At 29.0% G+C, this 27462-nt stretch overlaps 2 protein-coding genes across 3 annotated transcripts; one reads left to right on the top strand and one right to left on the bottom strand.

Moving 5' to 3' along the window:
- Nucleotides 1-4156: 4156 nt before the first annotated feature.
- trbd (ubiquitin thioesterase trabid) lies at nt 4157-20345 on the bottom strand. The gene is given in 13 exon segments (XM_011507264.1): nt 4157-4572; nt 5674-6109; nt 6419-6648; nt 7282-7559; nt 8423-8624; nt 11911-12189; nt 12599-12742; nt 12744-12952; nt 15482-15744; nt 17329-17583; nt 17925-18185; nt 18610-18664; nt 19870-20345. Coding segments are annotated over 10 exon segments (2334 nt in total). The 5' UTR covers nt 17543-17583; nt 17925-18185; nt 18610-18664; nt 19870-20345; the 3' UTR covers nt 4157-4493.
- A 3070-nt stretch (nt 20346-23415) lies between these two features.
- Nucleotides 23416-26083, top strand: LOC105368286 (NADPH-dependent diflavin oxidoreductase 1). 2 transcript variants are annotated; one of them, XM_011507282.1, is made up of 3 exons: nt 23416-23639; nt 24014-25385; nt 25815-26083. In XM_011507282.1, the coding sequence occupies exons 1-3, from the start codon at nt 23579-23581 to the stop codon at nt 26035-26037; spliced, it is 1656 nt and encodes a 551-aa protein (XP_011505584.1). In that variant the 5' UTR covers nt 23416-23578; the 3' UTR covers nt 26038-26083. The 2 variants fall into 2 exon arrangements, with proteins under 2 accessions (XP_011505584.1, XP_011505577.1); XM_011507275.1 differs by having other exon boundaries at nt 23420-23639; nt 23931-25385; nt 25815-26081.
- The last annotated feature ends 1379 nt before the right edge of the window (nt 26084-27462 follow it).

The raw sequence follows: 27462 nt of genomic DNA on the forward strand, positions 1-27462 counted from the left end.
AAAACATTTAATAGTCACTTATTACTATAATATATTTATTACGGGATTCATTTCATAGAAGTACATAAAATTATTCAACATCAAATAATAAATATAATATTGTTTTTTTAATTTATATATATATATATATATATATATATATATATATTTTTATATATATTATCTAAAAAACAACTTAAGTACAAGCTTTTTAAAAATAAAAATGCTAAACAAACATAATAAAATTACAAGAGAAAAAGTATAAAAGAACTTAAAACCTTTTAAATTTTTCATATTACATATTAGACGTTCGATCGATTAAAAAAAAAAAAAAAAAAAAAAAAAAAAAAAAAAAAAAAAAAAAAAAAAAAAAAAATTAAAGCAAAATAATACTAAGAGTCGACTCACAAAGGTGATCACGCAACGATTGAAGGATAGGAGATTTCAGTTAAAAAGGTGAAGCTGTCCATAAATGCTTAAACGAATTCAAAAATGATTTTATTTAGTGAAAATTAAATGTTCCGGAAAACTATAGTGACTTATAACTTTAATTTAAAACCACTGTCTTACACTTTCACTATACAGCAAGAATATTAACATTCGTTAAGTGGTTTGTCTTCTTATCAAACTTATTGGCTGCCACTATTAAAAACATCGCTCATGGTATCTTCCTCAAAGTTTCCATTAAATATGTATCATTATCTCTCATTTTTATCACGTGGTTGTGGCAATGGCCATAGTAGTACGACGATATAATTGTAGTAGTAGTAATTACTAACTAATAAATCATTCAATTGTCTTCCAAAATTATTTTACATCGATATATTATTCAATATAATCAATTTCATATATTTCTATATTAATATAGATTTCTCTTTTACTTTTTACTCCATTAAATTTTCTTATTCTTTTTCTCATTCTTTAATTCTTCTTCGTTAAAACCTCTTTATAATTGTCGCACATAACGCTTGCCAGACAGAAAACTGCGTGACAACGCGAGCGCACGCAAAAAACACTTAATCAATCGGACAATAATTTTTTTTTCTTTTCATAATTCATTATAAATTATAATTTACAGCTCTTCGGTGCCACTCGATATAATAATCGCTTGCCTTTCAATTTTATCTTTTAGCCAGCAGAAAATTACCACAATGTGCAAGGCATGTTATAACATTACATATCATATTTGTTTTATTTATTTTCATACGAATTAAGAGATTGACGGGCATTCAAGGGAATAAACAAGAGAAGGGAAAGCATTTTTTTTTCCTTTTTCTTTCTTAACATTTCCTTATTTTCTCGTTTCAACAACAATGCGTGTAGACGCGTGTGCGTGTGCGTATGCGTGTTTGCGCTCACCAATATTCATATTTATATGCATGCATGCGTGTATATATTGTACACGCACGCGCGCTCGCACACACACACACACATATATATTTATTTATTTATTTATTTATTTATTTATTTCTTAAATCTCTCCCTTCCCTTTCTTTTGTCACCCTTCTTTCTTTGTCACCTTATTGAGATACGCAATAAAATCGCAATCAATTATAATTGAAAAAAACGATAATAGTGCTAAAGGACTAGAGGCTACTTTAGAGTTGATTTTTTTAGTCGAGGGACGACAAAGGACTACATTTGATTTTTGGAGGATTTTTATTCTTATTCAATTGATTAGGTATATACTCTATTAAATCACACATGGATACACTCCATCACTTTGAAATGAACACTCTCGTTTATTTGTGCCCTATATTTCACATTAAAATTAACTTTATTACACAAATTACCAATATGAGAAACTTTAATTATCGTACTACTATACAAAAACCATAAAATATTTTTTATCCTTCCTATAATCCTTATTAAAAAAAAATATGAAAAAAAAAATACCAACAGTATGAAAAACCATATGATAAATCTCCAGAATTTACGTTTATATTTTTGTAATCATTATGATAAAAATTAATTTATATTCTATAAAAAAAATTCACGAGTATAACCGTATACTCTAATATACTCTAATGTACAAATATATAGGACTACTAATGAAAACAAATTTTTCATTCAAACAAACGGAAAGTGTGCTCTCCAAAGCGATAGACAATAGCCACTTTTCTAGCGAATAAAAAAACTCAGCGTTGGACCATTCAAAAATTGAGTTAGTCGTAACTCAATCAGATGTAGAATTAAAAACTATATAAGCATGGTACAAGTAACAACGTTGTAAGCAACCAAGTTCCACCTTCATATTTTTTTTCCTGTTTTTTTTTTGCTTTTTTGTACTCTTTTGATTAAGGTTTAATCGTTTAGCCAAGCGATCATTTAATTGTAAAACACATACCCATAGTCTACATTAGTGTTTATCTATACAAATTACTAAGGGCTTTTCTTTCTTGTCTTTATAAACTCCACTTTATACAGGTTCTCCAACTCTTATTTACGCCCTTTTGAATATTCTTTGAACTTTTTAATGTCGTGTATAAATTTTCAGTTGATCGTTACATTTTTCGCGTTTGAATAATGAGTAATTATCTTAAATCAAAAAACTATTTTACAAAATTTCAAATAAATGGCTCATCGATCGTAATAAATTAAAATAAATTACACAAAATTTGATGCAATTTTTTGGACAGTTTGTTGACAATTTTGTTTGAAATTTTGCATGAGAATCATTAAAAAGTAAATTTGACACTTCGATAAATCGAAGGTTTTTACTCGTAATTATTCATTATTCATTCGTTAAAATAGTTAAACTATAAAAGATTTACTCGACAAGTTAAATAGTTTTTCTGTATAATTTATTTTGCAAAATATAATTAGACGGAAGTAATTTGATAATCATTCGTATTATTTACTTTTCTTGAATACTTTATTTTTGCTACTAAAACTGACATCGTTGTTTGCGATTTTGCATTTATTTTCTTTTGTTGCTTACCCGTTTGGTTGTTTAAGAGCTAATTTAACGAGAAGCGCTTGTAAGACATTAAATTTGCAATGAGAACCAGTAACAATAATACATTATTTAATTTTCTGAGTCTACAATTAATAACCGCACTATTAGAAAACGAGTACTCTTTGCATTCAATAAATATCAATTTACAGATTGATCGTAACTTGTGTACTAGGTAAATAAATACTTTTTAAATTTAAATATAATTTAACATCGTTAAGTCTTAGATTGATTAATTTACAGATTTATCTTCTACGATCAATAAGAAAAAAATATTTAATGAAAAGAATATTCTTTCGATGTGCGTATTTCTAGACAAAATTTCGCATCACTTAACTTCGTTATATAATACAAACAAAAAAAAAAAAAAAATAAATAAATAAAAAGAAGCTTAGATACATCCCTTCAAGCCTCTACATCCTTCATATGATAAATTTAGTTATTGTTTAGCAACAAATTTTCCCATAGTCATAGACATAATGAGATGAAATGGCTCGTCGGAAGATATATGCGACTCAAGCTCATCACGGATTTAAAGAAACGCCTATAGCGTTAATAGTAATTGGTTTGCAAATCTTACGTTACTGTTTACATTTCGGTTATAATTTTTGAAACACCAGTATAATCCCTAATGGAATTTAGATTTTGAACCTCAACCATTTATTTTATTTTTTGTTTGTCGTTGTTGTTGTTAATCTGAGGATATTATGCCTAAGCTATATAAAGCAAAAAATAAAAAATAATATTTAAAACCCTCCCACCCACCTCTCTCTCTCTCTCTCTCTCTCTCTCTCTCTCTCTCTCTTTCTATCTGTGTGTAATGCATAATATACCAAACTGAGTTCAGAAGTGAATAAAATAATTATTTCAAATTATTTTATATATAATTAATCGTACGAATAAATGAATATTGAAGTATTATATAAAGTTGTTTCCTTAACATCTATAAATGAATTTCAGAGTCCTGCTTTACTCATACTACCATTTATTTTTCTTTTTCTTTTTATTTCAATAAATACTTCAGAAAATAAACAATATCTCACAATCTTTTAAAAACACGTTAAAAAATTATTTTACTTTGTTTATAAATATAAATAAATGTGAAATATATTTTTTAAAATTTTTAATTTTCAATACTTTAAAAAAAAAATAATCGCTATGTTCCTATATTGTTATGTATTCGTTTGTGTAAACACTAACGTTTTGTATTTTATTCGAATCGTAAGTAACGATAAAAGAGTTGATCAGGCTAACAATAACAACTATTAGTTATTAGTAAATAAAAAATATTGTAATATCAGTGAAGCAAGTTACCGAAAAAACGTTCAACATTTTCTTATGAATAATATAAGTTTAATAATCGAAGTTCTAAACTTCAAGTTGACTTTATTTGGGCAACATTTTGTCGAGATTGGCAATCTTTGTTTTTTCTTTGATTCTTTTTCAGCGATCGCGTCAAATGAAAACGTACCGAAAAAGATTTGCAAATAGGCATTTATCCGTGTAGACTCGATAATAAATTTAATATATCGGTTTTCTTTTATTTTGCACTAACGCATTACTCGTCCTCGGTGTCGCCATCACTACTATAATCCTGCAGAGCAAGAGCTCTCGAAAATGGTGCTTCGTTCATCTGACTGAAAAATATAAAAAGATTTTTAATTAATTACAGCAAAGTTCAATGTATAGGGTACATGAATAATGAATGACTTTACGAAAATACATACATAAAATCAAACAAATATACACAACACACATTGACATAATTATTGTTTTTTTGTTATTAATTCCGGCTTAATGTGACTAATTACGCTATTATTTTGTAAGAGTTACAAACAGTCATTAATTAATATCATAACCCTATACCAATTTGGGGTAGCCTCAAGTTTCCGAAAGAGCAAAGCTCTAAAATGTATACATTATTCAAAAAACAAAATTAAGATACAAAAGCCATATATATTCTTGTAAACAGTTTGTTCAATGTTTTTAGACGTTGACTTTACATCTAATGAATTTTATTATAATTACGTTGATAATTATATTGGTTTTAATTAATTTGGTAAATAGCTGAATAGAAGAAAATTTAGAATATTATTTAAAGTAATTTCAAAATCAGCACTCTCTTAAAATGGCTTCAACTTAATAACATTATTATTAAGATTTTGCAATAAAATTTTGTCCTACTCAATTTTCATAAATCAATTTCAAGTTCAATTTATATTACTGTTTGTAAAAAGGTTATAAATATTGCTATTATACGTTACAAAATAAGATTTTGAACGCACTAGCTAATTAATTATTAAGAAGCTCTAACGATTAAAGAAACTTGCCATAATTAATTATTCTCTTTTCTTAACTATTTATATTATAAATAATTACAATATTAAAGGTAATATTGATATCGTTATTAATGACGAATACATTTTGTTAGAACAATACTACTTTCCATGCCATCCAATTATTAAGATTAATATTAAGTTTATCAATAATTATTCTAATAGTTAATGTTTGAAATATTGAATTGACGCTATTGAATAAGAAAATGAAATGAAACTCGTGTAAATATTAACCGATATAGATTAAAAGTTATCATTCAAATCCGTCGTGTTATATAAATAATTTCTGCTGTAGATTGTAAACGCAAAAGAGCAGATTTAGAATCTTCGCTCATCCAAAAAACTCATGGACCACCTATAAGTCAATATCTAATAACAACCTTTGTCCTCTATTTTACTCACGCTAATCTTCTATAATGATTGAGCCATTCCTCGACCATCTGTGCGACGAGGAGCGGCCTTTTATGAAGTTTTTGCTGCGCAACTAAAATGCCCCCTTCGGTCGTGCAAACATCGAGCCATTGCTTGAGTATTGTCTCCTCGCGGCCCATCTCTTCCGGACTCAAAAAGTGAATAGGTAAAAGCTTGCGCTCACGATCCATCAGCGGCATGAAGGTCGTTTGCATTTGTAATTGCTGCATTGGACCATTGCCGCCCCCGACGACGTTCACGCCAACGTGATGCGAGGCGAGAGCGGGTATCCGAGACGAGGAATACGGCTCGATTGGCACAAGGGCCGTGAAATGGCCCCGAGTATAGCCTAAGGCTATCGGCGAGCGGATACAGAAAGAGGGCTCCCAAAGAAGAGGTAGGTAAACTCCTTCGAATCTTGCGTAACCTAAAACGACGTGTACGTTTAGTTTCCTCGGTTTTTTTTTCGCTATTTAGTTATATATCTTACATTAATACGTATAATTGCAAGCGATCATTTCAAATAGAAAAAAATAAAACGATCAATCTTTTAAAATAATTAGAAAAATAATACTAATAATACTACTACTACTAAATAATAATAATAATAATAATAATAATAATAATAATAATAATAATAATAATAATAATAATAAAACCGAGCAAATGAAATCACATCTAGGACTTACAAAATATTGTTAATGAAATTAATTATTGTAGCGATTGATAGATTTACCTATGTCTTCGCCGCGGAAACTTTTAACGTATTTAACTCCATAAACAATAATTGGTCGTCTTAATATGTGAGCCAAAGCGAACACGTGTAGTTGTTCTAAAGCACTTCCAGGCTGGGCAGCTGTCGCCAGCAGATTCTCCCAATCTTCCTGCCATTGAGTTTCTTCAAGAGTAAAGTCTAACATTCTGGAAGCCTGCGATGCCTCGTATTCCCGCCAACGAGGATAAAAACTAAAATATTTTGCACGAGATAGTAATTGCCATATCACATTAAAAACAAATCAGCAATGTTGTTAGCAATATTCAAACATTGATTTCTTTATATCCTTTTATATTCATGTATTGTGTTATTTTAAAAAAGACATATTATTTATATGGCCATTAATGGGAAAAATTATATATTTAATATTTTTCTAAGTTTCCTATAAAATTTAGGTGCAATACAAAAAAAAAAAATAGGTGCACATGAATCAATTTGCAAATTAACCTAATTAAAAGAGAAACGAACAAATGAGATTAAGCCTTTTAATATCGCGATCATAGGGCTCGAGACGTTTGTACAAAAATTTGTTTGTTTTCTACGCCCAACGATGTAGTAATGTTAAAGTATTGACAATACAACTCTGCCGCACAAGGTTAAGAGCTTATTTTTATTTTACTTTTGTTTTACTTTACTCTCTCGACATAATGCATCAACTTTTACATAAGAATCCAATTATTCTGCATTATTATTGAATCTCTTTCGTCGAGAAGCTCTCAAAATTCGAGAAATTAGTGTATTTAAGAATACGTGGGAGAATGAAGCAATCGTAATGAGCAATAGGCGTCGAAGTTGATCGGAGCTTGTAACGATTAAGCACTCACAATTGACCAGCTTGCTGCAACGTGTCGGCGAGAGCCCGTCTAAGTGCATTATCCCGATCAAAAACGCCCCAAGTAGCTTGCATGACGGAATCGAGAAGGCAATCGCCAGCCGAGCGATTCCATAGTGCATGCAGACGACTCCCGAGTCTCTCGGTAATTTCCAACGACCAGTTAAGGGCCGGCGGTTCACCCCCACCACCCTCCAACTGTTGCTGCGCCTCTCGATCCAATAGTTCCTCCAGCATCTGCTCTTGTACGATGCTCGGGAGATCCTCGACCTAAAACGTTTGCAAAGTGTATTATTTGCGGAGAACAATAATAATAGGTGGCGATAGATTTGTATCATTTCTAAATGATACAAATTGGCGCAGTAATGACAAATATCGACACGGCAAATACAACAGCGATGAAACTGTAATAATGAATGCATTTGATTCCGTTTCTTAAGTTTCGTTCCTAACATTTTCTCTTTAAACGAATGAAGATCTTATCAAAGATAAAAATTATAGAAAAGGCATTTATTTATTTATTGATAGAGAGAAAAAAAAGCAAAAATAAGACCTCACCTTATAAATCTTTTTGAATTTCTTTGCAGTTACGTAACAAAAATATTAATCAAAACTTTCATACTTGATAGCTTTTATACGTAGAATTAGAAAAGAAAAAGAATATATCTTAAAATATATTTTATCACGAGGTAATAAAAAAATTATTGATTGCTATTGATATAAAGAATATTACGTTCTGAAACTTCCGACATATTGTATATATATATATAGATATATATATATATATATATATATATAATCAACAAGTTACAGATAATTTGAAAGATCTATTTAAATTTTAGATAAACATCAACTTTGCAGACCGCCATAAATCACTTCGCCTACATAACTGCATATATAAAACGGTTAATCATTTTATAATTACGCACGAGCTTTTGGACACGTCCCCAACATTCACAACGTGAAAAGTGAATGAGAAATATTAATGTTCAAAGCAAAACCTGATAAATGGAGAACTAAACAAAGTGCTGAAATACCGACCAAGTCTACATCAGCGTGTCGAGAAAATGGCTGAGCGCCAAGTTTATTCAGCACTCAAATTATCAACGTCTAAAACAAGGATTTACCATTACCTCTGCAGGCAAGGCGAAGGTCACCATATCCGTAACAAAGTAGCAGGGGAAAGAGCCTTTCCTCATGCGTATGCTGTTGGTCACGTGACGGCGGATCTGAGCCGCGAGATCCGGCGCTACGTAGCTCGGCACCCTCTTGATACCAGAGCCCGAACCCTCGATTTGCGACAACAGTGTCGCCAAGATATCCTCCCTTTGAAACCTGAAATACAATGGGGAAGAAGAAGAGTCGATTAGGTAAGGACCGAGTTTTTAACGCTCCATAAATCCAATCCTGGATATTGGGAGTAACCTGACTTTTAATGGACAAGCATATATCTCGGGTGGATAATTTATTTGAAGCTTATAATAATAATGTAAAAATTAAATACGTCATTATAATTTGTTCATTAGGTAGTAAGCCAAAAATATTCGAGTCAAATATATGAATTTTAGTGTGCTACATTGAAAATACAATGCTGACCTTTTCATGAGTCTAATGACGAAATTGTTAAGAGTATTTGTGTAATTCTTCAGACTCACCAATACTTACTTTACCTTCTGTTCCAACGCAAAAGTCTTTTTCGGCATTTAGCCTTGAAACTTTATATGAATATAAATTCGAATGCTCGTTCAAATACAAATTTAAATGTATTATCTTCGATTAAGTCGTTGAAAGTCGCAAATAAATGTATAATAAAAACTGTAAATAATTTATTACTTAACAAAGAAAAATATTGCTCGTTTAAGGCAATGCATTTATTGTCTAATATTTGAAGAAAAAAATACAAAAATACTTCATTCGATATGAGAATCGCTAACTAGAAAAATTTATTTTGAAATAAAAATTACCTGTTGTTTGAAGTATTGTTTTTAAGAAAACGTACATTTTTACACTCAACTGCATTTTATCAAACTCCTTTCATAAATAAATTATTTATATAATTATCGGGAAAATGTGTACATAGATTTCTAAATAATTGTATATGATATACTTAATACGCCCACTTGAGAAATAATTTATTCGTACTGTCTTAAGCATGAGTAAATACAAATTTACTATAATTTATTATTCATGTTTTAAAAATAAATTATAAACTCGTCCAAGAAATAATGGAAAACCAGACAAACAAAAGTTAATGTAACAACAACAAAAATGAAAGAAAAAAACAACAAAAAAAGTACATCATATTGAAAATATTTTATCGACATTCGTCGTGTTATTTTGAAAATCTAAAAGTAGTATAGTATCTACGTGCCAATACCTTCATTTTGGCCGACAAATAAGACCACGTAAAATCCGACATTAAATTGTCGATTAAAATATTTTAAAAGCTTATCAACGAAACTACCGTGACATAAAGAAAGAATTTTTAAAAATATGTAACGCTCAATGCTCCTGTTAATAACAATAGCTTTCATTGTAGTTATAATTATATATGCGATAACGGAGATGAGAAAAATAATCGTACATACTAAATAGGCATGAATATTCATACAAAAGCATTTATATTATAGTTAATAATTACTTAGTAAGGCAGTTTTTAAATAATGTGAGCTTCGCTAAACAATCGTGTTATATTTTCAATAAAATTATACGTAATAATCACAATTACCAAGAGCTCTTTGGACTTTAAATCAATCTTATTTTTCACTATACAGTAAACAAGATAATGCTCGTCTTAAATATTTGCTTTAAAAAAAAAAAAAAAAAAAAAAAAAAAAAAAAAAAAAAAAAAAAAATATAGAATAAGAGGCTATAAGAGAAGAAAATTCATCAATAAAATATGTTTAAAAATTGCTATATTACTTTCCCCTACTCCAAACAAAAAAAAATTTATTTATTAAAAATGTATTTAATAATTAAAATAATTGTTTTCAATCATTTATAGTTTCATTAATGAAATATATATAAGATTAATTGCGTGTATTGAATACGCTAACAGTAGTTTAAATATAATAGCAGAATTGCCAAAAATTTTTTTTTATATATTGTCTCCTGACCAACAATTGTATTTTTAAATGAAATAGCAAAGGTCAAAGGTCAAAACAAATATAAAAAGATAACTTATAAAAACATATATTTATGATGAGAGAATGTCATACACTAGAATTATAATTACAAATATAAAAAGATAACTTATAAAAACATATATTTATGATGATTTTAAATTTTAACTCGATAATGATTTATGGATTACTCAATATGATCGTGTGAACACGCTTCGAATAACACGAATTACGTACCTGTTGGACAATACGAATTGTTTATTATTGATAAAATATTTATACTAAAATAATTTGACAAAAATAAATCATATGAATTTAATATACTCAATTTATATTATTTTATCAATAATAATCTTAAATTAAAAATTTATTTATTTAAAAAAAAAAATACTTTCCCATAATGTATGATAAATGTATTCGTACTTTTTTTGTTTTTAATAACACAAAAAACAAATTAACCATATTGTAATTGTAAAAGGGCCATATTTCTTGATTTTAATTATTGTTTTTCAATAATCTTTATAAATATCTTTATAAAATAAATTGTTCTTTTAAACTATTACACTGTAATAAAATAATATCGTATTATATATACTTTTTTAAACAAATTACATTTACCACCCCCGTTTATTAAAATTTCTTACGTTATATTAAACTATATGAACGAATAAAATTTTCAATTTGAATGTGAATAATTAAATTGAAACAAAAATGTATTTTCTTTTTATATATACTAGATAAATGCTAAGGATAATTAAATATTTGTATATAATACTATTAAAAGAAAAATACACATATAAAAATATATAAAATTAAAAAATATTATACTAGTTAAATCCAGCTTCTTCATTTTTTTTTTTTTTTTTTTAATAAAAATGTCCATTCTATAAGCATAAATTCATTAAAAACTATTTAAAAAATATTATATCAAAATACTTTGCAGCTCTCAAAATAAAAATTATAATTTGTTTATTCGATAATGGATATTTGTAGCTAGAAAAATTACAATCGCTTCTATAGGAAAGAAATATTTGAAAGTATTGGATGATGGGTGTAATAATTGTACATTAAATGTTTTTATGTAAAATAATATAATCGAAAAATATTTCATCGTAACTTCTAAAGAAGCTATAATATAAATTCCATTAAACAAGATAACGATAAATGTTCACGTATAACTGATTTTTTTAATAAACAAATAGCTTAAACGTTATTATATATTTCGAACCTTTAAATTAATTTTTCTTTTCATATAACTACCAGTTTATTTTTCTCGAACAAATCTGAAGTACGTACGCACGCATGCACGCATGCACGCACGTACACACGCCCCTATATATATATATATATATATATATATATATATAGTTGGTTTAGAAATTCTATAAACAGTGTGCGAAGAAAGGCAATGCTTTTTATACAGAGTGTGGGAACGATGAATCACCTTTTTCTTCTTTTTTTTTTTTTTTTTTTTCAAGAAAAGAACATACGAGACTCACCTAATAGCTAAATGAACTAAGGTGTGTCCTATGTCAAAAGCACTGCTTCTGTTCAGTAGTAAAACCTCGGAATGCGTTAATTGTCGCGCCGGATCTCCGCCGCTAGCAAGATACGCCTCAACGGGTGCATTGTCACCCTCGACAATGCCAAGGCAGGCATTTAACCAGCACCAGTCCGTGTGACGCCTCAGCTGCTTGAGCCTGCGCTCATAGTCGCAATTATTAGGGGATTGCGGCATAGGAAGACTGTCATTTCTGCCATCGTACCTGTGAGAGCTCCTGTGATGCATTTCAACAACGGCTTATATATAAATGCAGATCTTTAATTTAGTTTTAAATTTCTAATGACATAAATTGGTCGCATTCTTCTTACAAAACCGTAAATCTTTAAAGTTACTTCCGAAAAACTTGAATCTATTAGTACGTAGGTATCGTTTACTTACGTAGATCAATTCAATGGAAGCAACAATCAACAATTACGATTTGGTTACAAATACGAAAATTATCTTTAACAATATACACGGCTTGTTAATGTATTTCGAATTATGATTTTTGCTTTCGCGACAGATTAAGAGGTATGTGAAATTATTTTCAAATCGCGTAATCTAACGATAAGATGACATTGAAAATCAGGCTCTAGGACTTTGGATGTGCAGTCAAGTAAATAATAAGGAGTATATAGGCATACCGCCTGGCGATCGCAACGTTCTCGTCGCGTTGCGCTTGATGTATATAAGGCGTGTGAGGTGGTGACGGTAGGCCTCGTTGCGGATGATTATTACGTATGTCTCTGTCAGGGCTCGGCAATATAAGACTCGTGTTCGTCGTGTTAGTTTTCCCTTTCCCTCTGGTGACCGCACATCACACACTTTACCGACTTCGGCCAGTTTTCATAAGTACACTCCAGACAAGACCACTTATCCGGTTGCTGCAGCTGTTGCTGCTGTTGTTGCTGTTGTGGCTGCTGTTGCTGCTGTTGCTGCTGCTGACCCGAATTATTCCTCGATTGACATCTTTCTGAATTTACATTCAGATTTATCTGCTAAAGAAACATAATCTGTATTTTAGGTCACACGATTGAGCAATTGAGCAAAAATCTGATACTATCGCGCGATAAGTCTTTTAAATTTCAATTTTAATTAACAAAACTATGTCAATTTATTGGATAAGTGGACGATTTTTAAAGAGAAAGTCTCTAAGACGAGAGAAGACGAGCGATGTAGAGTGAGTTGAGAAACATCGCGTGTGATAAATGATACATGATGTCTAAAAATATGTAAATAATTCAATGAAACAATATGAAAGATTAGATATAAAGAAAAAAACAATATTAGACAGTAAATGAATGAACTCTAAGAGTTGATCATACAAATTAAAAGACAAATTCAAGAAAATGGTAGTATAAAATTGAGCAAATTAGGGGGAAATGCCGTAAATGAACTTTCAAGTTAGAATTAAATAGAACTGCGAAAAAAGTAGGTCGGGAAATAATATTGACGTGAAATCCAAATGTAACGATCATAAGATCGTATAAATAATAGATGAAAAATATACAAATACATTCAGTTCATTAAATAAAGTATATATTACAAAATTAATTTTTTTTTTTTTTTTTTTTTTTTTTTAATGTAGTAACTGCGTTAACAAAAAAGACTGAGTAAACAATCGATAATTATTACGATAGATACAATGAATGATAGGACGTATCTTCAGAATTTGCAGACAACTTACAAAGATTTAGCGAAGGACATGATGAATAAAAGAATATACTATCAGTAGAATAAATACTCCTTAAAAATCTAACTAAAATATTGATATGCATAATATTTTGCATAAAATCATTAGTATTTAAGTAAAAAATTGTTTTATCTTTAATTAAAAATTAGCAATGACGTTTAATAACAAAGCCATTCATTTGATAACTATAATTGATCTAATTAATCATTAGCAACTGTTTTTTATATTTCTTAGATTACATTTTATTGACATTATATATGCAATTTTATTTCCAATAAATGTTATACTTCGCATACGAAAAATAGAAAACATATATAAAGCACTGACTGATCAATATGTAATTGATAAAGCCAAGTGGAAAAAAGAGGCGGAAATTTCAAAGTAAAATAAGAATAATATCTAGCGTAAAAAGGACATTTTTAAATTTCGTATCTGTTTGAAACTTTAGTGCAGTAATTATAAACAGAAAATACTTGATATATTCAATTATTATAAAGAACGTAAGTTCTTATTATAAGTAAGCAAATAAAATATGGAATTTTGGCGAATAGTATTGCGTTTGGTTCCATGTAAACGATATGGATATAAGAAAGAATGAAAAATTTACAGATTTTTTCTTATTGAACGTTTTTAATATTAAAAAAAAATAAAAATTAAAAAAGAAAAAATAGGTTAATCAATATAAGAAATATGTTAATCACAGTCGTATAATCATGAAAAAATAAGAAACAATTTAACACGGGACGAGTATATTTTTTTTTAAAGAATATTGTAAGGCACTGGATGCTACATGGTAGAACAAAATAAATTAATATAATTTATAAATATTGTTCAATAGCAGAAAAAAATTAATAAAAAAAGGACCTTGATTTATATATGTAAATTATGTGTTAACAGAGTCGGTGTGAAAATTAAATGTAAATAACGTGCAAAATATAAATAAATAATATACACAAATAAACAATTGTATGGGAATACAAATAAGAAATGTTGATTATAAAATATAGGACATAAAATGAAAGCACACGGATTAACAATAGAAATTTAAGCAAATTAAAATTTAATAGAAAAAAGTATCTTAAGATAAATAACACAAAAATATTTCGCAAAAAAATTAATGATATGAGACGAAATAGGAACGTCATTAAAAAAATTTGTAGATATCCATTAAATATTGATAAATAATAATAATAATAAGGACAAGTGTATAAATGTTAAAAAAATTGATTTTACCTAAATTTTTTACAATTATGACAATATTCTTACAGAATAACATATCAATTACTTCAAGTAAATTATTTTATCGCTTATTTCAAAAAATATTCTAAGCATTGTATTTCTCATGTAAAGAGGCAAACAAATGCGAATAATTGCGTATTAATAATATACAATGATACATTTGTACATTACTAAAATACAAATAATGAAGGAAATATTACTTTGATAATTAATAAAAATATTTATTATCTTTATTATAATTATTTCTGATAAATGATAGCATTCAATATATTATTTTTCCTTTAAATTCAAGATAGACATTGAAATTGAAGACTACTGTTTATCTGCTTACGTTACATGAAAATATATTAAACTCAAAAATACCTTCTATTAAATAAAATTAAATAAAAAAAAAAAAATAATAAAAAAACCCTCATACAAATGAATATAGATTGTATTTTTATTTATAACATAAAGGACGAGGATTTTTTTCACACATGATCCCAAAGTACTAATGTAAAGCTAAAAAGATGTACACACATTTAATTTCTATCGCTGCATAGATTCGAGTACGAACGTTACGGTGCGCAACGTTAACAAATATTAATAAACGTACCGTCGGTGTGTTGCATTGAGAATTTGTCTGCGGTGACGGTGCATCGCCGAGTCGCAAAGGGGCGAAGTGCTCGTGAAGATTTGAAGCTACGAAGTTTATCGATTGGTTGTTTTGAAGTGCCGTTGCCGGCATCGCTGTCGTGGACGAGGGTCGGCGGCTTGCGCACTGCGTGCAGCGAGTCGCGTTCTGATAATTGAGATAAGTGCATGCGTCGCAATACCATTTTCCGGCTGATGGTACATTCTGACTATAATTTTGCGAGCCTGTGGATGTTTAAGTAGAATTTTCTCATCAAATGGCTGAATCGCCGAGTCGCTCGATTTTACCCTCGAAGAAGAAACAGGCATTTTGAGAAGTTAATTTGAATGCTGCTTATAATAGAAGTTATCGGGGCCAACAATTTATAATTTATATTTGCAATTATTTATTTATATAATATCGCATACTATTAAATATAGTCATAGCAATTCATCAGAAATACAAATCTATCTCATGCCTTTGAATAAACGATAATTCTGTCGCATGATAAATTTGTTTAAAAGGAAAGTATAGGAGAGCTATTTCATTTGTTAAAGTAAAAATTACTTGAAATTAATTGCAATTGATAATAAATATGCTATTACAGCATTTATTCGAATTTGTTAAACAATATTAATAAATTCGTATATAATATTTAATTTTTATATACATTTAATAATAACTTTATGTATATTTATGTATATGTTTTTTTAAATAAGCATATTCGTTAATTTAATGAAGCTTTCAAAGGGAATATTTATTTTTTTTTTTTTTATCAAATCTTTTATCTATTAAATACAACTCGACATTACTCATAAATAATGCTATTAAAGTTTAATACTAATAATAATAATATATATATATATATATAATAAAATTATAAAATATAAAATTATAATATAATAATATTATAAAATAAAAATATATATATATATAATAAAATTTTCATTTCAAAGAACTTAGTTTACAAATAATGCTATTATATATATATATATATATATATATATATATATATATATATAATAGCATTATTTGTAAACTAAGTTCTTTGAAATGAAAATTTTATTCAATAGCTTTTATCAATAATTTATACTCCACTACGTACGGTCCTAATAATCTACATTAATGCAAGAGAAAAAAAATAAATATAAATAAGAAGTTGATCTGATTAACCTTGGAGAAAGTTAAAAGCAACTCGATAAAAGATTAAAAAAAATAATGCGAGAAAGTATATTCGCGTACGGAGTTGCAAGTGTAATAGATGATAGTTATCGAGTTTCAATACATAAGTAGATACGCACTTTCTCGAATTATTTCTTTTCTCTTATTGCAACATTATCTAAATTCAACTTTCTCTAAAGAGATAAGTATATTTGCATATAGTTATCTCTAGTATATAAGAATATGCTGTTCATTATTAATTAACAATGATGTAACATGATGCATTGATTCCCATCTGAGTGCGAAAGCTTATGATTTATCTGCAATTCAATATCTTACTAACATATTTTTCATAATAACTGTAGAAATAAAGCAATAAATACTTTTCTTATAATATTGATCTTGCGAGAATAAAAATTCCATGAATGCTTAACATGAAAATATACGTTAAATGAAAATGATAATAAATGATGCTTTTATGCAACAAATCAAACAGACTGTTATTCAAAATTTTTAAACATTACACTTAATTTTAATCAATATATCCTTTGTAACGGTGTAGATTGTTATTAGAATAGCAAGATAAATTGTCAACACGCTCTCATTTAATATAGGAAAAATTTTTACAAACAATTACAGTTTCGTGAGTTCAATAAACGATTTCATACCTAAATTATATGAATCACTAGCTGGTGGCACTGGACCAGATGCTACGTTAGAACTAGATCTTTGTGGGCTTGGATCTCGTAATCGATAAATATCTTCACCTAATAATGGTTTAGCGCCTCTACACATTGTACATTTCAACGATGATGGCCAATTCTCATAGGTACAGTATTCACAGGTCCATTTTGACTCTGTCTCACCGAGGCGACTATTCATTTTCTCAGAATAACACTTGGTTTATTGTGCCAGGTTATAGCCTAAAAAATGCAAAATTTTGTATTTATAATAATACTTATTATATAAGCATGTACAATAGAAAATTAATGAGGATTAGTTTTATTAATGAAGCACCGATTTTTATAATTGATTTGGCCTCTCGATGCAATGGGTAACATGAATAAAAATGAGTATAAAATGGCCCCGAGTTTATAATTGATGAGAATTTTTTATAACTATACCACAAATAAAATTCAATACCATAATTGAACGTTGGAATTTTTCACTACATTCTAATGTTCCAATGTATTACTGTTGAAAATACTTTACAAAATGTCCCTCTACGTTAAATATAATTTTAAAAAATCATAGCTTCACTCACCCTTAAGTTATTCAATATAATTCGAATAAACTCTAGGATTATAGATAATTTCTTGTGCCTATGTTATCAAATTTTATCTTTTCTCTTGATTTTGACCGATCTTCGCTTATTCTACGCCATAAAAACTTTGGCCAATATTTTCCCAACGGGAGTACTCGAATCTTAAATCTGTTATGTAATGGAATATGCATCATGGGATAGTTATCTTAATTGAGATCATGGTGTTGCTATCTGTTGTTTTTACTGTATATTAACAGCTATCTAAAACATAAGAAAATAACAACGTAAGCGCTTTGACTCATAACCAATATTTATTTTTAAAGTAAATTTGAAATCTTCATAAAAAGCAAATACTTCAATACAAGCACCGATTGATATACTTTAAGCAAAATTTGAAATTCACAATTGGAAATAGAAAATTTTTAACATAATAATTGTATATTTTCAATTAGTACTAACTATTCGATAAGCTAATCGAGTGTGTAATTTACAGTGCCAGCTGTCAAAATAATAAATTTAAAAAATAAAGCCATTTACCATGAAAATATAAAAGTTAATTGTTATTTGTAATGTTTATAATACTATGTAGGTGAAGAAGTACTTTGAAATCACAGTCTCGCGATAGTCGAGCATTGGCAGCTACTCATAAGTAAATTTCATCCAAATGATAAGTTCTTATTCTTACTCTTTGTGGTCTTCTACGCAAGGCAAAGTGGTAAACTGCTATCCTCGTGAATCCACTATAATAGCAAAATCATTAATAAATACTACTATCGCTGTAACTTTAAAAAATTTAATAAAATCAATACAAACCCTGAATATAAGCTACTAAACTACTTAAGTATTTTTGTATTGTTACATGATGTTATGTTAATTATAAATGTTAAAATAATAATGAATAATTATTTCAAGACATTCTCCTTCCTAACAAGAAGTATTTTAAAATGAACTATAGATTAAATAATTGTAACGAGATTTCACTTTTTTCCTAATTATTGTATCATAGATGCAATTTCAGCAAAAATAGATATTAAATATAATCATGACAAATATTATTACTTTGTTATGTATAAGGGCCACGATTGCACAATTATTGAAATATAAAATAAGCTTGCATCGCTCGAATGGGATAAAAAAAACTGTTTGAGCCAATAATTAAGAATACGTCTCCTTTGAATTTTTCATACATGATAATTGTAGATAAGAAGTAATTAATTATAATCAATTATTACAATTCTTAGCGTTAAAACATTCCAGATGAAAGTTAGATTAAATAATAGGATTAAATTTTTAATCAATTATTAATTCAAATTATGTCATTGAGAATTGTTTAATATTTATAAATTATCTTTAACGACTAGTATATTCAGGTAATGTATTGTTTTAACAAACAAAAGATCTTTTAACAATATTTGCCTAAATGTTAGATATTTTATTTCTATATTTTTATTATAAATCTATCATACAATTTAATTCACAAAGGTAATTTATTATTTAATTCCTATTATGTGAATTGTGATATATATATATATATATATATATATATATATATATATTATCTAAACATTGTCGAATTGACAATTCATGATTTTAATTCATTTTAATATAATTCAATTGTTCAACATTATTTTAACATTATTTGATTGAAATCGGTTGTTAGTATAATAATGTAACTTATTCAAAGGCAAGTACTTGTAATGTATCTTCAAAAAAGAAAAAGAAAAAGAAAAAGAAAAAGAAAAAAGTATCAAATAGTGTCACTCATGTAAGTGTTAGCCTTAACTGTAAAAAGCCCCAGAAGAGGAAAATTAATGGCTTTCAATCATATCCATAAAAATTTACAAATTAAGTTGAGAAAAATGCTAGGTACATTGATTATAATGATTGACCATGAACAGCACAGACAAACGGACATTACGTTATCACGTAAATTCGAGGAATTTACTTGCTCCATTATGGATAGTGGAGTGATTTGCAGTCATACTATCCAGGGCTCTGTTTTTACCCTTCTATTTTCTTTTCGCTCACTCAGCCTTTTCTGCAGGTGTGTGCGCAAACTTCTCATCACAAATACGCACACATATCCATCAACGGTTCCATATATATAAATAAGCACACATACGTGTCCCGTGTATACCAATAAAGCATGCAGGTGTGGGTGCGCACGCGTTCATCACGTACATACATGTATGAGGGTACACTCGTATTCAAAAAGAAAGACACCAAAAAAACCGCAACACAGCTCACTCGTTACGAGAAAAGAGGCGAGCGATCGAGGCGCGAATTCCTTCATGATAAAGGGATCTAACAACACTGACAACAAACACTCGACACTTACTACTGTTCATCGTCGAAGGAGAAAAAAAGTCCAAAAGACCACGAGCTTTCTTTCTCCAAGTCGCTTTCTTCTCTCTTCTAGCTCGATCGCGCTCTCCTCACTTTCTATCTATCTCTCTCCCTTTCCCCTCCCTCGCACACTCGCGCACTCTCTCGCGCTTTCTCTCTCTCTCTCTCTCTCTCTCTCTCTCTCTCTCTCTTTCTCCCTCGCTCACTCTTTCTCCCTCGCTCACTCTTTCTCTCGCCAGCTCTATTACTATATATCTTTGTTTCTCTCTGCCTCGCTCACTACTGCTTATACACTGTGTCGTATAACGCGTTATATACGAGTAGACATCGCCGTCCTCGTCGTCGCCGTCATCATCATCGTCGTTGTCCTTGTCGTCGTTGTCGTTGTTGTTGTTGTTGTTGTTGTTGTTGTTGTTGTTGTTGTTGTTGTTGTTGTTGTTGTTGTTGTTGTTGTTGTTGTTGTTGTTGTTGTTGTTGTTGTTGTTGTTGTTGTTGTTGTTGTTGTTGTTGTTGTTGTTGTTGTTGTTGTTGTTAATCTCTACCTATCTATCTATGTTTCTCTCAATCCCCTAACCACTAGTACAAGACTACACACATTGGCACACTACTACGAAGCGCTGGTGCTGCTGCTCCTCCTTGCCGCCGTCATGGTGCTTCCGTAACTGCTATTGTTGCTGTTCCGGAGGACGAGGACGACGACTGCTTGCATCGCGAAACGAACTGCCAGTTGCACGAAGCTCCACTCGCGGAACTTTGACTGAAGGTAGCGATACGAGTTCGCGGGAAGAAAATAAGTTTTGACAGTCATCCGCAAAGCGAGAGCCTAGCAGCAGCAGCAGCAACAGCAGAAGCAGCAGAAGCAGCAGAAGCAACAACAGCAGCAGCAGCAGCAGCAGCAGCAGCAGCGGCGGCGGCGGCGACGGCGGCGGCGGCAACAGCGACGACAGCGACGGCAGCAGCAACAACAACAGCAGTGACGGCGACGGCGACGGCGGCGGTAGCGGCGCTGGAGGTGGAGGTGGCGGCTGTGGAGGTGGCGGCTGTGGAGGTGGCGGCGGTGGAGGTGTCGGCGCTGGAGGTGGCGGCGGTGATAGCAGTCGTGACGGTGGCCAGCAGATCAGTCCTGCCAAATGCGCGGAGGTTAGCAGTAGTTAACCGATGTTACAGTGGAAGCGAACAATGATGACGATGACTGATGTCCGAGATGACACTCTCTTCCTTGGACTAACTATCGAGGGGGGCGGGGCGGGAGGAGGAGTATGACGGCCCGTTTTACCGGTGGCGCGGCCACCAACACGACTCGCTCACTCGCGACCAAATGACGGTGTCGCGAGCCACTTACTTTGTCATTGGCAGTACTGTATTTAATCGTAGTACCTTTAATAGGGTTCCTTCCCCTGAAAAATACAAAATAATAACGTTTCTCTTCTAGTCAATTATTTGCAACAACAATCCAGAAAAATTATTGGATAGAAGCATATGTATTATGATCGTCGCTTAGTCATTAATGTACTCATCGATTAATTGTGTCATGTTCTATCTCACTAAAGACGTGTCCAACTATCTCTTTTGTATAAAAAAGAAAGCAATCCAATCGATTTTTATATACCAATATACAGTCTTCGGAAATTATATGATATCATTGACCTACGAAAGGAAAGTTCCTTGAATAATTTCATTAAAGGAATTTTTAATTAATTTAAAGTAATTAGATATTTAAGTTGAGCGCGATACTTTCGTAAAGCATATGTGATATATAAGAATTTTCTTATTCGTCGAAAAAGCGCGTAAAAGTGAACCGCAATTAATAAAATTAAATATATAAATAAGGTTATAAACTTTATAGAATAAATTTTGTATTGTTTTAACCATAAGCGATGTAAATAGTTGTTTATTGACAGATAAAAGGATATTTATGGATAGTTGACGAAATAAAAAGCCGTAAAGTAATACAAATTATTAAACTTACTATTAATAATAAAAGTTAAAATCATATTAAATATTACTATTAAGATTCAAATTAACAATAATTAAATTGAGATTTTATCGAAAATCATTGTCGATTTGCACGATTAACGGTTTTAATATCTAAATTATCAGAAGAAACGATATTTTATATAAATTTATGGACACTATTGAGACATTTAAAATAATACCGTCGTTTAAAGCCACCACTACCAACATTATAAACATTTCGTGTATCCTACATCTCCGCTCGCACGTGACAATGAATGAAATCTCTTTTCTAAGAAAAAGTGGTAAAATTCAGCGAAATAACCAACTGAAAAATAGACTTCGAATATAAGGGAATGATTCATCCTCAAATAGTTTCTTCTTTTAAGTGACTGGGAGAAATTTTAGGTTATATCAATGTCTTCTCAACTACATCTCTGCTTTTCGGCAATTTTTTATATCCGTAATCCAAATATCAAATATCGAAAATATTTCATTACAAAAAAATCATGAAACAGAAAACAGAACGTAAACAAATTTTAGCTATTTGTAAATAAAAATTTCATTTACTTTAATGCATGACGATTTAAGAATACAAGTCCCAAAATTTTTCAGGTAAAGTTGATCAATGTAAAAGAAATTGCTGTTTTTACCTTTATAAATAATTATGGGCCAAAAGCCAAATAGGCCTCGACCTAGACTTTTGACCTTGACATCTATCATAAACGTTCAATACGTACTAGTGTTAAAACATTGTATACCGTTGCTTTACAAATTTTGAATTAAAATGCTTTAATTAATTTAATATGTTGTAGCATTCAAAAAAAAAAAACAAACAAACAAACAAACAAACAAACAAACAAAAATAATGCCATAACGGTATAGAAAGATGTGAAATAAGGCTAAAAATTTTAAATAAATTTAAAATATTTATGTAATTATATTAATAAATTTTCATTTATCACTTTTTCCATCAAATCTCTTCTACCAATTATTTTAACTTTTATATTAATGTTGTTAATATAACAAAGATTGAACGGAAACATAATTTTATCTTTTTAAAAATGTTTAGATGTTTTATCAGAAAGTAAATGTACATTATGAAAAAATATAGGTATACTAGATTGAATGTTCTTATCTTGGAGAAAAATATTAGTGCAAATAAATAATGTACTTATACTCATTCCGTGAATAACGTCATGTCATTATCTGTTTAAGCATCAAGGATTAAAATAGCAAGCAGTCTTATAAATCCATGATCACCTATATTGCAAAGAACGATTTAATATAGTCTTTTGGTTTACAAATTTAACTTTATACTTTAAAGATGAGTGAACCAAAGATCACTATCCTTTATGGCAGCGAAACTGGAACTGCTCAAGATATTGCGGAACAAATTTGGAAGACATCCAAAAGGTACAATCTCTTAGTGTAGTTTATTTTTCATGTAAATTATCTAGCATTGCTATTTACTATTTATTGCTAACTTGCTTCTGCTCAAATTTAGGACAATAATATTTTTATTAATTTTTTATAAGTAATATGAACTTTAAAAATTTTTGTAAACTATAATATTGATTTATTTTATTTTTTTTTTTTTTTTTATATCACTAACAATCTGATTTTACCAATTACTATTACATTGAATTGTTTCAAATTTATTTCAATAGCTTAAAATTATAAATAACGATAAATATAAATTTTCAGAATTAATTTAAAGAGTAGCGTAGATGCAATGGATGATTATAAGATTGAGCATATTCAGAACGAAAGTATAATCATTTTTATAGTTTCTACAGCTGGTCAAGGAGACACACCCATCAATATGAAAAATTTTTGGAAATTCTTTCTGCGCAAAAGCCTTCCAACCAACTTTTTAAGTAGTGTAAAATTCTCAGTACTGGGATTAGGTGATAGCTCTTTTGAAAAATTTAATTTTGCTGCTAAAAAATTAAATAAACGATTATTGCAACTTGGGGCAACTGAATTAGTACCAATTGGATTAGCTGATGATCAACATGATTTAGGAATCGATGCTGTTTTTGGATCTTGGCTAGAAGATGTATTTAGTGAAATATGTCAACAGTATAACTTATCGTCACAAAGTATTCTTACAGATCATGAAATAGTTGAAAGGTTTAATGTAAATATTTTGACAAATGAAGCAGTGCCTGATAACTCAGAAAATGATATATATCTTTATGAAACACAAATAAACGATGCACTAATTACTGGTACAGTTATTGACAACATCAGAACCACTACCACCGATCATTTTCAAGATGTAAAACTAATTAAATTTAAGGTCCCTGAAATTAATTATTTACCTGGTGATATCATTTATATAAAAGCAAAAAATTCAGACGAACAAGTAAATAAATTTTTTAATATTTTAAATAATAATGGTGTAAATATTGATCCAAATATGGTAATACAAGTATCTGAAAAAGAAATAAAGTTGCCAACTGTTTTAAAGCCAAAGTTAACATTAAAACAAATAGTACAGCAATATTGGGATTTAAATTTCAAACCTAAAAGATCAACGATGCAAATTCTTGCACAAATCAGTGAAAATGAATTAGAGAAAGAGAAATTATTTGAATTCACTACTTCAGCTGGCCAAGAAGATTTGTTTAATTATATAAATAGACCAAGAAGAAATATTATTGAAGTTATGAATGATTTCCCGCATACGACGAGCAAACTAAACGTAAAATTACTCTTTGAAATTATGTCACCAATAAAACCAAGAGCTTTTAGCATTGCATCCAGTTCAAAATATACCAAAGATGAGATACATTTATTAGTTGCTATTGTTCGTTATAAAACAAAATTAAGCGAACCAAGATTTGGACTTTGTTCAAATTGGTTAGCAACTTTAAAGTCAGGAGATGAAGCTATATTTTGGATACAAAAGGGCACATTTAAATTCAATTACAGAAAACCCATGATTTTAGTTGGACCTGGAACTGGAATTGCTCCCTTTAGATCCTTACTATTAGATAAAGCCATAGTAGATGGCGATTTAAGCTCATGCCTTGTTTTTTTTGGCTGTAGAAATAAAGAGAAAGATTATCATTGTAAAGAAGATTTTTCTTTATTAACTGACAAATTTAATTTGAAATTATATTGTGCATTCTCCAGAGATCAACCTGATAAAATGTAAGTTAAAGTAATTATTTGAAGTTAAATTAGCTAATCATTATGGAATATTAAACTTATTTGTTAAAGAAAGGGTTTTATAAAACAACATATTACATAATTTCTTAATTAAAATATTATATTGTATTAGAAAAAAAAAAAGTAGAAAAAAAAGAGAAAAAATTTTTTTTTTATTTATTGTATTTAATATATTATTATTTATTTTAAAATTAATTAATATTGTCTGTCGAAGCTTATGTTTCATCCAGTAATATCTATCTTGATATTTAAATTTCTCATTTGTCTTTTATAATACTTATCAAATATTTATTATATTATATAATATTTTCAAAATGTTTCAATTTTAATACACATTACTTTAATTTACATAATTAAAAACATACTAATGTATGAATTAATTTATTATACTTTTTATTATTATTTATTTAGCTATGTACAACACATGATTCGTCAACAAAATAAGATTTGCTGGGATTTTCTACAGAATGATGGAAATATTTACTTGGCGGGTAATTGTAAGAATATGCCTAATGCTGTGAGAGAAGAATTTGTAAATGTAATAAAAAATTTTAGCGAACTGGACAAAGATAAAGCTGAAAATTATATTAGAATGTTAGAAAAAAGTGATAAGTATCAAACCGAGACTTGGTGAAGAATGATCTACATTGTAGATGATAGATTTTTAAATACATACTTATGAAATTTGTTGGTAATATTCATAAGTTTCGTTTTTTACTATATATATATATATATATATATTTTTTTTTTTTTTTTATATTATATAATAATAAAAACTATGTTAAAAAAAAAAAAATAATAAAGACCTTCCTTTTGAATTACTGTTTGCTAAAAATCATTATTAGTAGAAATGTTATCCCATATCTTTAAATTAAAATAAGTTAATTGATTGAGGCATTGAAATTAGAATTATAATAAAAAGTGTATACGTGCATAATTTTAATTTAAACTTATTTCATTATAAAAATAAACTATTCAAATTTATAGATGATATAAGTTTTCATTTTAAATTAATGCATATCATTGTTTGAATTAACTTGATTTGAATTAATTGAAAGAATTAACTATCTAAATACAAATGAATAAATGAAAATATATTAATTGTAATGTACCAATAATTCTAAAATTCTTAAAAAATTTTGTTTTATGCAAAAACTCTTAATAATTCCTTATGTTGATAATTGTTTTTACATACTCGTGTCAAAATTGTTTAAAATATTTGTGTAAACTTCTTTTTCGACATTCAATTATATTTTTATACATAAAAATAATCGGGCTTTCTTATTATTAAAATATAATTGCCATACTTTATTTTATATTTTATTTAGTTGCATGTTTTTAAATAGTAAGGTTTCAATTTTTATTTTTGCTGTGCTTTCAATGAGTAATATGATAGGTATAAAATTACATTAAGAATGCAGTTATTGGATTTACAAGTATTTTACAAGTATTCTAATAATTTCTTATTAAGTTTTCTATGAAAATATCTATCTTACTTTTAACAAGCGCTTCGAATGTACTTAATGGTATATTCGAAGATACATTTCACGTATATGTGGTACTATTCATCATTAATAAATAAATGTGAATTATAAATAACGAAATTAACGATAATAATTATCCAGAGCACAAATTACTTTGATAAACAATGTTTAAACAAATATCAGAGGATGATAAACTTCAAATTAAAATGAATAAAATGCTTATTACAAATTCGATCCAATGATTAATACATTGTGATTAAAACATCGTGAATTCAAGATAGAATAATGTATAATGTATAATGAATAATGAAAAGGAGTTTTTCATCCGAGAGCACGAAACAGCGGTTTCTTGTTTCTACCACGCATCAAACTATAAAAAATTCGCTGTTCCAAGTAAAAAATGAAAAGAAATGTATAATTCAGCATAATACATAATGATAAACCCACGTGGCCGTAACGACAAAAGCGATGTATGGCTGATGGAGGGGACAATAATTGAGAAGTATAAAGAAAGTAGGCGGTTACCGAGCGTGCGCAATACACGATATAATAATCGGTGGGGCACCGGGCTGCTT

Source organism: Ceratosolen solmsi, unplaced genomic scaffold (genome assembly GCF_000503995.2).
Source record: "Ceratosolen solmsi marchali unplaced genomic scaffold, CerSol_1.0 scaffold10, whole genome shotgun sequence".
In the NCBI taxonomy this organism is placed as follows: Eukaryota; Metazoa; Arthropoda; class Insecta; order Hymenoptera; family Agaonidae; genus Ceratosolen; species Ceratosolen solmsi.